Genomic DNA, 13050 nt, shown 5'->3' with positions numbered 1-13050 from the left:
ATGGTTCAACCTCTAACTGAGTCAAACCCTTCAGACCTCCAAATGTTCTTTGCTGTGTTAAAAATCTGTCTTTACAGTGTGGAATTATGGGGGGAAATTTATCAGTCAGAACCATTTCTAAGAGATAAACAAAAGTGGTTCTCAAGAGTCCCTAAGCTCCCTCAAAACTCCCTGAACCAAACACTTCAGGGAAAAGGGGACAGAGAGAAGTGATTGCAGCTGGGGTGGTATCCCAAAGGGAGCAATCATAGCATCATTATCCTCCCTCTTCCATCCTGGACTGTGCAGTTTCTGAGGCAGTCTCCTGGGCTGGAGCAACAGTTTCTCTCATCTAATGCAGCCACAAAGATGTGACATTTATATGTATTTTCATAAATATCTACAATTATCTGCATAGCACAGCAGTGGAAGTAAATGCTGGTACCTGTTACTCTTGATATGACTCTTGATAGGATATTCACAGGTCAATTGAAAATCTCATGATGCTTTTTAGTGTCTACAAAGCTTATTTTAGCAACTGCAAAACACATGTATTTTAGGAAATAATCCTCTGAGCCATTGATTTGTAATCACACTAATTATTTCTTGATGAATTTATGTGTGATAACAAGGCCCTAAAATCTTCCAAATGAACAAATTCTTCAAAATGAACTAATACACAGAGTGTTGCCCTTAGCTTCAAAAAGGAAACAAGGTGCAGAACTTTCTTTGCCTTGTGGTGGATGTAAAAACATACGTAAGAAATATGTAAGAAATTTTCCATCTGTTCCTTAGGTCCTGAGGAATCAGATTTCAAGTGCAGCCCGAATTTCATCAGCTGCATTGGCACCAACAAATGCATCCACTTGTCCCAGCTCTGCAACGGGGTCTACGACTGCTCCGATGGCTACGACGAAGGAGTTCATTGCAGGGGTGAGTGAAAATTGCTCTACCCTCAACTCTTCCACTGCATTTTCTTTTTTGAGTTCAAAGAGAACCAGAATTTACTCCTTGGGAATACATATAGGTATATATGTGTGTGGGAATATATGTAAAACATCCAAAAGAGAACTGATAGAAACGTGTTTCAAGTTAATTCAAAAAAATATTTTGTGTGAAAACCAAATGCAAGTAAAAAACACACAGAGATTTTCAGACTTTTCCTGCAGTAGTTGCTATGATGGAAACTCTTCTATCAAAAGAAGAATGAGGAAACTTTACTGAGCAAAAGTTGGGCAGCACAAACAATGTTTGCCACAATTAATTTTCTTTTCCTTATAACTTCTGCTTTAAAAAAAAAAAAAAAAAGACGAAGAAAACCACTGAAAAATATATTGAATTTGCTATGAGCATTATTTTACATGGAGGGCTTTGTTTCAGAAGTGTTTTATGCAAATAATCTACTGTTTAATAATGTAGTCACCAAATTCTGACAATGAGAAATCTTAAATAGAAATTGGTGAAGGTCAAGTATTTAATATCTCAGCTCAACTGAGATGAATTTTTGAGGTCTGCACTGGGGATAGCTTTAGGGCCAAATCTTGGATTCCTTGAATCAGTTATTTTTAATAAGAAGATTTCCAGATGAATGATTGTTGATGATGTTCAACAGATCTCATCTTCTAAACCAGAAGCTCAGAGACAGGTGCTGGGACTTCTGCTGCAATGCAAAATGACAATATACAGTGAAGGATACAATTAATGGTAGAGTTCAGAAAGTAAAATTAGAATTTAAAATTTCATGTGGGCATATTTTCAGAGCTGTCAGAGTAAAATCTAAGCCCACACCAAAAATAAGCCACATGGAAAAAATAAATTAAAATTAGAAAAAAAAAAAAAAGCCAGTACAATACTGCTGACTTCACAAAACTACAAATAGTTATTTTTATATAACCAGGTGAGGATACAGACTGTCATAAAATATATGAAAATTCTTATTCACAGTGATAGGAATCACTTCTTTTCTTGAAGGCTCAACTGTTTTATAGTCCTTGTTCAATGAGCATTACACAAAATCAAAATTTGTGTCAGCATATTGAGCCTAGCATCCAAAAAATACCCCAGAAGTTAAACAGGCCAAAGCACTTTTTGGCCTATACTGAAACTTTCTGAAGTTGCAGGTGAGTGTTTTTCAGAGAAAAGTATTGATTCATTAAGTTCTGTTTAAATTTACATTCCTCAATATTTCATGGTTTTCTGTAAGTTACTCAGGATTAAAAGACAGAAGATTAAAAATCTCCAGTGCTGAATAATTTTTATATTATAACTGTCTTATATTTTTATTGTATTTTAAGTCTTTAAATCACAAGATTAGTGAAATCAGAAAAAAAAGAAAATTGACTAGAAGTATAATCCCATGTTAGTGGCAATGAAATATGTTTGCTTTTCCTATTGTACATCTGTCCTGTATGTTGGAATGTGATAGCACATAAAATACCCAATCTCTATTCACGTCCTTTTAATTTATGCTCAAATACACTTTGTAAGGTTCATGTTGATTCCCACTCCTTTCTTTATTATCATACATGAATATGAAAACTTCCCAGTGGAAAAATTAATGTCTGCTTTAATAAATCACCATAGAATTTGGTAAAACATTCTAAATAAATATTTCTGCTAGACCACACAGAACAACTACATAATGAAGTGTCACAGTGCCTCCTCGTTTAGGAAATGGTTAACAACTCATTAATATTGATTTTTGTGGCAGTTCCATATTTTTACATGCTTATTAGGGGCAGAATTGAAAATATCAGTGGGCACATTTCTGTCAACAGAACCAAAGAATATAGAAAGCCATAATTTTACATTATGATCCTGTAGTTTGTTACAAACAGCTGCAACTAAAGTGTCATTATGTTACATTCCTATATTTCAAATATTTGGTATGAGGTCCTTATAGTTGTAATTATTCTCTCTCTCTCTCTCTGTGTATATATATATATATACACAGTATAGTATATATAGTATATATATATATAGTGTATATATATATATATATATAAAATATATATATATATATATATAATATATATATATACAGAATGTAATGAGGAATGACTCAAAAGTTACCCAAACATTTTTCTGATAAACATATATATATATATATATATATATACTTTCTAAGTCTTGAACACACAATCATATTTTGAACTCATTTATGTGACCAAAAGTTGCAAAGTTACTTCAGAAATCCAGCCAACCCATTAGCTTTTCCTTTCTATTACTCACAAGAGTGGCATTATCAATTGTGCTGTAATTCCCAGTGGTCATGTGAAATTTGTGATCGAGGAAGGCAACAGCAATTTTCAATATTGAATTGTAAGGAGCCAAGCTGGTCACAGAGCTGGGTTAAAATCATCTCTTGCTGAGGACACTGATAGTGCTGTGTAAATAAGTCACAGTCCAAGCACCAGGAAAATCATTTATGGCTTGAAATATGGGGGTGTCACCAGGGCAAAGCCCATTTCACGGCACAGGTAACTCCAAAGGGGTGAAATCTCTAAGAACTAATGGAGTATAAACATCCAGTAAGTGAAATTATTCCAATTCCTTTCTCTAAATTTAACATTCTCACATTAATTCATTATTAAGGATCTTTTAGAGTTGTATTCAGGCCTGCACCTTTCCCTGGCAAGGGGAAATATGGTCATTGCTCCGGTGTGAAATGGTAATGTATGGGAAATTTCAAGGAAATAGTAGTAAATACAATGACATTCCTGTATTATCATCTTTTATTTCAGGCACATATGCATTTTTGCAGGTGAATGTAATGCATAAATTCAGGTGAGGTTGTGGCAATATGAAATAAAAAATGTTTTATTATGCATGGTTGTTTCACATTATGTGTTCCAATGTCCTTCGGAGGAGAAAGGGGTGTATAATCCACTGGATTTGAACCTCAGAGCATATAATGGTGATAAGACATCTGTATTTGGTCATTTTGGATTCCTTTTCATTTTTTTATCTAATTGAAGAATGCTTTAGAGAGGTTGGATAAGGGAGAAATCAAAATATATATTAACCCCTCCTATAAAGCTTATCCCTGGGCTGTTCAGCTTTCTGAAAATTCCAATAATTCCATCATGATCCAGCCCTTCTGAGTGGGGAGTTCAACCCATCAGCTCCTGGGAGAGTTGTTAAGGCTCAGATAAAATTTACCAGTGCCAAAACTAGAGCCAAGCTTGAGTAGTTCTAGTTGAAGACTGCTCCAGATCTGCTCTTGGCAATTAAGCTTCTTTCTTTGACACACCTCTTCAGGCTTCTGTGGAGAGCCAGGCCTTTATTTCAGCTGCATTTGCAGCCACTTTTACTGCTCAGCTGAGCAATGAGCTGAGAACTCTCCTGCCCCAGGGAGCTGCCAAATTATTGCAAACTGAACTTTCTAGTTCCAAGTCTTTCCTTCACAGGGTTCATCCCAGTATGGGGCTGGGGCTGACTGTGGCTCTGGTCAGTTAAAGCTGGGCTCGTGTGGCTGCAGCTTGTCCCAGTCTGATTTTGAGGTCCTTTGAAGGCTAAAATACCTCTTCTTATTTGTTTTTTTCTTCCTCCTGAAAGTTGTAGCAATGACTCAGGCAAATATCTGTTACAGGGTAGTTGGAGTTACCTGGTCTTGAGAATGTATAGCATCAGATATAATTATTAAGATAATTTCTAGAGAATTCCAGTCACAATCCCATGAATCTTAGTAAAGGTGAGGGTTATTTTATAAGGCTGTGGAGATGTACAGTTTTATAAATCAGTGCTTTATATATCTGTATATGGCACACAATTGAAAGTGGCATGCCAAAATTGGGATTTGGGCTGAGTTAGAGATGGAGGAAATGAAAACTTGTACAGAGTATGGAGATCTCCTTTAACTTAAGTTATTATTTAGTAACTCGTGGAATAGCTGTGCTAATATTTTAGTTTTCCAGCCAGAAAATGCTAAAAGAATACTACAAAAAAATACCAGTACAAATAGAATCCTTCCAAGTCTTCAGATTATTTAGATCTTTATTAACTGTGATCTGAATCATAATCTCCGAAGTCTCTAATCAATAAAATATTCAAAGGCAAACTCTGGATCATTTAGTATTAAAAAAACTGCAGAACACACATTGATAAGTTTTGGCCAAAAGTTGTTCTGTTTTAGCAGCCTATAATCAGAGTATTGTTTTTATGTTTAGGCTTTTTGAATGAATTGTTATCAGAAGATGAAGATAAATGCTGCTATTACTCAATCATTTTGTTCTGGTCTTTCTACAGCTGAAGCACTGGGAAATTTTAAGTATTGTTTGCCAGAGGGAAAATATACATTTCAGAATTTTAAGGAAAATTCAGACCTTTCAAGAATGATGCAAAGTTATAAATATAAAACTGAAAGATATGGACCTACATTTAGATCCTAGTCTTTTTTTTTTTTTTTTTTTTTTTTTTTTTTTCCCTAGTGCAGTTGTGTAACAAAACCCCCCCTAAAACAGTCAGGAGTTATAAATGTCCCTCCATTTTCTCATGAGAGTTTTTCTGGAAGTAATGCTTACCTGCATCAGAATTCCCTGTGAACTCATTTGATTTATTCTGACAAGCTTTAAATCATCCTTTAAGGCTGTGATGTACAAATCCTCACATGAGGTTACTGAATCCTGGAACCCCCAGGAAATCTCCCAGAGCTCCTGATGGACCAGTGGGGCTGCTGAAACCATTGGGTAACATTTGGAATGATTCCCACTGTGACCACTCTGCATTCTGCATCAAGGTTTCCATTTGGATTATGAGGCAGAAAAGAGAAAAAATTGGGGGTATTAAAAAAAAAAACCAAAAAAAAAAAAAAAAAAAAAAAACCAAAACCAAAACCAAAACCAAAAACAAAACAAAAAAAAAAAAACAAACAAAAACAAACCCTGTGTGGTTTTGCTTTGGAACAGAGTTGCTAGTAAAGAACTCTATTTGTCTGGCTGAAAGCTCAATTTGCATAGTTTAGTATTATGATATCTCCTCATTTCAGCATCCAAACATCCAATTTCTTGTATATTACTGTCTTTCCTATATTTTTGCCTCAATAGAGCATGATGTGGCTCATTCAAATTAGCCAAGGTCATTTAGTCTATTCTACTGCCAAGACAAAGAAGTCATGGGCTTGGTGATTTAATAACTTTCCATCAGAAAATCCTTTTGCAGCAAAGCAAATTAGAGGAGGCTGGTGGGGGAATGAGCAGTGGAAGACATTTGAGTGATGTGATTTCATCCTACCTTGATGGGCTGCTGCTGAGGAGTTTTTCGGCTAGAATTCACAAAGGAAAGCTGTTGTGAAGGTATCAGCGTTGTCTCTGTGGCAAATTAAGTGTAGGACTTAAATGTTTGGCCATTTATGATGATAATGTGTGACAGCAGATCATTAACTGGTTCATGGTTTGTAGAGAGTGTTCTGATCTCGTCCACTGGAGGAGCAATGTCCTGTCTGCTCCCAGCCAGGATTTCCATTTCAGTTGCAGTGTCCATTTTCCTGAGAGAAAATGTTGGCTATTGTTCCTTGCTGGTGAAATCAAGTGTTGGTCAGGTCTGGCCTCCCTGAATACAAATTTTGGTCAGATTTTTTTAGCACACACATTTAAATGCACATGCTTTCTTCAGGGCACAGAAACCCTGCTTGCAATAGCAAATGCAGTGATGGATGGTTAAACCATGGAGTTCTAAGTTATGAAAAAGAGGAGTAAAGATTATTACTCAAATATTTCAGGTTTCCTATGATCCTGTTGCCCAATAAAATGCACAAAGAGTAGCAGAGATGTTAATCTATCATATTTGAGCTGAGATTATCGTGGTTAAGAGGGCCAATTAGTGGTTGTTAACTCATTCATGGACAGGGCTGCAGAAACTCTAGGAAAGCAGCTACAGTCAGTGACTCAGAGGATGGGAGGGGACGATCTGAGAAATCTTTATTCTACTTGCCAGAGATTTAGGTTAAATGCTATTTATTGTTGTCTGCTGTTACTGTTTTGAGGCTGCCCTTTTTTGAGAAAACAAATATTTAAACTCATATCACGAGCATCTCCTTTTCAGTTGTACTCAAGATGTTTTATTACCTTTCTGTTGATTAGTATGTAGAGTTACCTGTTAATTTGTCCCTGTTAATAAACAAATAAGCTATTAAAACTCCTTAAGGAGTAAGAAATGCAACAAGCTTTTTGTATGATTAAATCTCAAACGATTTTTATGAAGATAAATACTCTGGACATAATCTCTGTATCAGAAGTTCCAGAACGATTTGCATGGCAAAAAAGCCTTGACACTCCTAAACTCAGCCCTTGAGCAGGAATTGTAGCTGTGTAGCTGCTGCCTGGCTGCCATTAGATCACATCACTGAGTAAATCTTCAGTGTATTTTCAATATCCAGGCATCAGAGACAGCTTTTCACCCAGCAGAGACTGGGACCTGACACCAAATGCTTGTGAAGCACTGGTAACCTTGAGGCGTAGGGAGAACGACAGCACAGGGTCTGTCTTCAGCTATCACCACCTATATTTGAGGAGATGGGATAGCTTAGACATCCTGAAATCTTATTTAGATAGAATAATGCTTTTTTTTTCAGTTTCTTTTTGGGCATTTTTTCCTCTTTTTTCTCAGGATATACATAAACTATTGCATTTAGACCTCTAGCATGAGAATTTAATTACTATTTCTTACATTAACTAATAGTAAAATTATATGTGCTGAACAAAAACACATCTGAGGCATCTGCCCATCAATAAAACATGTCATTAAATTTCCATGTACTCTTTTTCCAGTGGCATTATTTGCCTATTCATTGCTTCATTCAACAGTGTTAAAATAATTGGGCAACCTGGTGTTTGAAGTGAGAAAAAAAAAAAGTGACAGGCATGTGTGCTGAAAAACGTGATTTTGGTCCTCCTAGAGCAATTTATAATGTCAGCCTAAATTTACAGAATGGTATCAAATTGGAGACAGAGAAGAAGAAAGAAAAGAACAAATTCTGGGGCTAGCATCACATAATTTGTCAGAAGTGCAGTTGTCAGTTTTCTGCCCCAGGAGCCCTCAGCCAAGCTACATTATAAGACTTGGTTTCAAGTTCTTCCACTCCTTGCCTGGGGGGATTTGACTTCCCAGCTCCTGATCTTCCCAAGGTGAATAAACAAATAAGGAAACTACATCTGTTCTGTGAAGGGGTACTTTTGCTCCTTGGGGCTCTTTTCCAGGAGCCATAAACAGTTAAACATTTATTGTACAAATACTTGAAGCTGCAGGAGCATTCATTTGCATTTGCAGAGTGAGGTCTGGCCTCTCACTTGTTCCCATCTCAGCACTTAGCTGTGTGTCGTTAACCAAAGCAGTAAATTCTGGGAGCTGGGGTAGGAGTATTCCTACCTGGAATGCAGATGCCTTTGCACAACATCCACCTGCCTGACCACCTGTACACAGAGCACAGCAGATTCTGCATTTTCACACACTGCAATTCAGAGCTGAAATAAGGAGAAACTGTAATTTTTTTCTTCCAGACAAGGGCTTTACTTCCCTACCGTTCCCCACTTCTTATGTTTTTCAATTTTAAGCTCATGGAACTGTATAATCCAAAAGCCTAAGTCATTCTCAGACTGTGTAATATAGTTTAAAAATTAAAATTTGCCATTATTGCCGAGACTATGATAAACAAGTCAAGATGTCACCAGCAGTTTTAAGTGAGATTGATACTACTCAATGGTGTGAAGTTTGCTTTGACACATTGAGAAATTACTCTTGCTCTTCCACTCAGAAGCAAGAACATGTACAGAGCGTACAAAAACTGATTTTCAGAATTCATTATACCCTCTCAGTCTCCAGTCATCTTTTCTCCACAAAATTCTATGAAAGTGTAACTTAATCTTTAACTCACTGCAGTAATGCTCATGATTTTAGTTATATGACAAATGTACAGATTAAAATACTGTGAGATGAAACGGAATAAGTTAAAAATTGTGGGCAACAGGGGAAAAAAATACCTGGAAGCAATCAAGTGAAAACAGAAAACTGGGGGAACACAGAGCCCAGTCAATAGAAAGGTTTCAGTAAAATACTTTATTTAAGGGATTGTCAAGCAGAATACTTTAAATCAGTATTCTCTGGAGCTATGTCCATCAAAGAATAGGAATGCATTCTGAGTGCATTGACTCCGATAAGAAAATAAAGAGTTTTCCAGGAGATTCCATTACCTAAAAATACTTTATCTCTTGTGAAAATGAGGGTGTTGAAGGCATTGTTGCTGTGCATGAGTGACAGGATATGAATTGTGTACAAGAAGGGAAAAAAAAAGAAAATTAGTTATGATGAGACCTGAGTCCTACTGGAATGAATGACAGCATTTCCTTGGGTTTAGGCTTCTGGATGTTTTTTGTTTGTTTGTTTGTTTGTTTGTTTGTTTGTTTTTTCTTTCTTTTTTTTCTTTTTTCCTTTTATTCAGGTTCTGTAAGCATTTACATGTGGAAAAAAAAAAAATAAAGCAAATACCAAAAAAAACCTCCAGGTGACTGTTCCATCTGGGGAATAATAAGCCATATTTAAAGGTCAAGATGTGACCAGACCCACTCTCTTCAAATCAACAATATTTCAATATTTTCTGACACTCAGCTGTTGAAAAAGGCTGCTGCAGTTGCATTGGCTTCTCCCCGAGTGTCTCTTTCTAAGGGTGGGATATCCTGATGAAACAAATCCTATGGAATCAAACTTTTTGAGACTATATTTAGCATCTTTCTAAAATATTTTCTGTCAATCTAGTCCTTCTTAAAATCAATTAAGACACAGCAAAGTACCAGAACTGCAGTTTGGAAGGTAAGGTATCTTGTACATGGAATGGATTACTGGAACAAAGTACTGGTGCCCACTTTCTCCAAGGAAGTGTTGGCCACTAGGATTGAAAATGAGGAAAAATTAGCAGCAGTCCAGATTATGATTCCAACAAAAGGTTCATCCCACGCACAGTGACACTTTTCTGACTTTTCAGCTTGGTTTTCACACTCATGTGAGTGAGATTCCACAACAGCTGATGTCACATTCCCAGAGCAAGATCAGTAAGGGAGAAAATGTCTGTGTTTGCAATAAAAGAATCATTCATAGCGGTTCAAGCCCCAAACATATTTTTTAGCCTAACTACACAGAAGGTCAAAATCCTCACTCATTAAGAACTAAATATGGTCTTTTTAGCACATGCCCTGTTTAATTACCAGCAGGCAATTCAGCACAATTAGTTGCTGTCTAAGGTACTTTTTTCTTTTTTCTAATGTTCTTGCATATTTCATAGCCTCTTTCAAAACCATGCATCAGATGGAGGACCTGCTACTTGTTTAATTGACTTTTTCTCTCTCTTAATGATGTGCATCTCCTGGAATTTTAGCAGAGATGAGTCCAGCTTACAAATAAAAAAGGAAAAGAAAGTTCACAATACTGAAATAGAAGAACATTTGGTTGTTTTTTAATAAGTTGAGCTTTTTTAATCCACTGAAAGACAATGAAGCAGAACTACACAAAATATTTATGTGCAGGTAACTTTTAGGTTTCTACAGGAAAGACATGAGAATAGTTTTACATTCTCAGACTAATGGCACACAGTGGCATCAGGAGGATAAAAAAGAATGGGAACAAGGTCTGTTCTGCAAAATGTTACATAAAATGAGCACAGTTACATTAAAACAAAATTATTCAGACATCCTGAGAACTCACATTTAACATACATGGACACTAAAAATTCATCTGTGAGGCACAAATGTTCTGCTTCCTGCCATGAGCTGACACAATTTATGTTAAAAAAATATCAATTAATTACTTATAAATTTAAGTGGACACAGTTTGAGGCCCATAGTTCTGTTTTGTGGTAAACTTGAATGTCCTGTGTTCAAAAAAAAGTGAAGTGAGCCTTCAGGACAACCTGGGAATGCATCCTGCCCTTCCCATGGGAGCTGGATGTTTTGATTTTTAGTGAAGAGAAAAAATAACCCAAACAAACCCAAACCAAATGTGAAGTTGGTCACAATGTCTGCTATTAAAGGATAAAACACTCTGCTCTTCAAACTGTAATTTCTCTCTCTTGAGCTTAATGGAGGTGGGGAAAAAAACAGCTTTAAATAGCAGTGTGGCTTTTAGTGACATGGTGTGGGTTACAGTTCAGCTGGAGGAAAATGGGGATCATGGAGGGTCCCTCTCTGACTGAAAAGGTTACTGGGTCTACACACGTGTCCTGTTTGGGTCTCCAAAGGAGAACCAGATGAAAGGCAAAAAAAGATGCCCTCACATGATCCCCATAAAAATCAGCCTTTCTGCTGTTTGAAAACTTTTTATTTTGAAGTCCACCAATTTTTTGATGTTGTCTGGTAACTGCAGCAAAGGCATGAATCATTCCAATGGAAAAAAAAAAAAAAATCAAGTTTTTGGGATATAAATTTCATGTTAAATGCAGGAATTTGCAATCTCATTATTTATACATCTTAAAAAGTCCATTCATTACTTCTAATATTTTTTTTTTTCTGCCAATCCAGGCTTTTTTTTTTTTTTTTTTCTTTCTGATGCCAAAGGTGTCTAGAGCTGAGAAGAGCCATTTGGAGAATGCCTCAGGTTTTCTAAGACTCACCACAAAGTCAGAAAGAGCCCTTGCTGTATCTAAAGGATGTATGTGCTCCATATGACACATCCCTAAGATGTACACAAATCTACCATGTTCCCAGCAGGCAGCTGGAGAGGGAAGCTGGGCAGGATGGAAAGGCACACAGAGCTGGACAGGAATTGGTTGGGTCTGAACCCCAGCTCTGAAAACGTCCCTGTACATCCTCAAAACAGGGACCAGAGAGCTTTGAAAGGATTTATCCCTCCAGTACTGGCATATGGAAAACCATTCTGCTGGTCTTACAGCACTGCTCCTGGTGTTCACCAAAGGACCCGGGAAGCTCTTTTCCATAGAGGGACTGTAAATAACAGCAGGAATTGCTGCTGTGTTAGAATCATCCCCCAACTAAAAGGGCTGTGAGTGAAATACTGAAACTGTGGTTAAGGGTACATCTGCAGGCCTTTGCTGCTGGCTTCAGCTGCAGAAGTGCTGCTCACACTTTTAGGGCTTTTTCCCCTAATGAAGGCACAGCTGTGCATTTAGGGCTTGACAAAGAGTGTGATTAGGGATTCTAGACTTCCAGAATAGTTTATCTGCCTTCAAAAAGAGTTGTTGTTAGCGACTAATTCTCAGAGAGATTCGTTATTGTCTTGTGCTGAGGGCATTTCTGGAGATAGAAGCACAGAAAATCTGTGGCAGCTTAGTAAATCTTTGCATTGTCCAGAATTTATATCCTGCTTCATTTGATGGGGTCTGGATGAGTAAGTGAGACTCTGTAAAATCTGAAAACATTAATTCAAATAGAAATTACTGGGTGTTCCTTTGGTTTTGGTTGGATTTTTTTTTTTGCTATTTCTTGTCTCACCCCTGGCATTTGCTTCAAGGAGAGGTGAGCTCAGCTCAGCCATCCCGTGCTGATTCTGGGCACAGAACCTGCTGTGCAGTGATCTTCTTCAGCTGTAAAGCACATTCTAGCCTGAATTTCTGCTCAGGAGCTCCCCTCCCTGCATGCAAGGATTATAAATGGAGACCATAATTTGTTTGGACTATGTAAAATATGTCTGAGGCTTCGAAGGAGCTGACAATGCTGATGTTCAGCACTGTGAGTTCTGCTGGTAGGTAGCTCGGAAATGTTGATTACAGTGCTAAACATTGCTTGTACTTGCATCTGGATGTTAAAAAGGACATTTTTTGGGGAAAAATGTGGTAGCAAAAATATAACATGATAACTGATTTTTTTTTTCCTTAATAGCCTTTAGACAATGACTTGTGGAGTTTTTAATACAAATTAATCTAGATGGTTTTAATTTTGTTGTGTACAGAAGGCTAGAATATTTGTAAATTAAAAAGTCAAAGGTGAATTTAAAAAACAATTTGATATTAGCTCTTCAGCAAAACACCACAGACTCTGTCTGATTTAATTATAAGTATAGGTTTTGTTGTGTTCCCATGCTGATGTATTTTAAGAAGAGTTGCAGAAACCTCCACTAAATCCATGCTCTATA

The 13050-nt window shown here is 36.9% G+C and overlaps 1 protein-coding gene across 1 annotated transcript in view; it reads left to right on the top strand.

Moving 5' to 3' along the window:
• LRP1B (LDL receptor related protein 1B) overlaps positions 1 to 13050 on the top strand; it is a 634437-nt gene that overhangs the window by 261348 nt on the left and 360039 nt on the right. Inside the window, exon 3 of the mRNA XM_053982292.1 lies at positions 775 to 912. Coding sequence (XP_053838267.1) covers positions 775 to 912 — 138 coding nt within the window. The remainder of the gene's footprint in view (positions 1 to 774; positions 913 to 13050) is intronic.

Source organism: Vidua macroura, chromosome 7, assembly GCF_024509145.1.
Source record: "Vidua macroura isolate BioBank_ID:100142 chromosome 7, ASM2450914v1, whole genome shotgun sequence".
Lineage (NCBI taxonomy): Eukaryota > Metazoa > Chordata > Aves > Passeriformes > Viduidae > Vidua > Vidua macroura.
The sequence above is the reverse complement of the archived record's forward strand: the minus strand, read 5'-3'. Positions and strand labels throughout refer to the sequence as shown.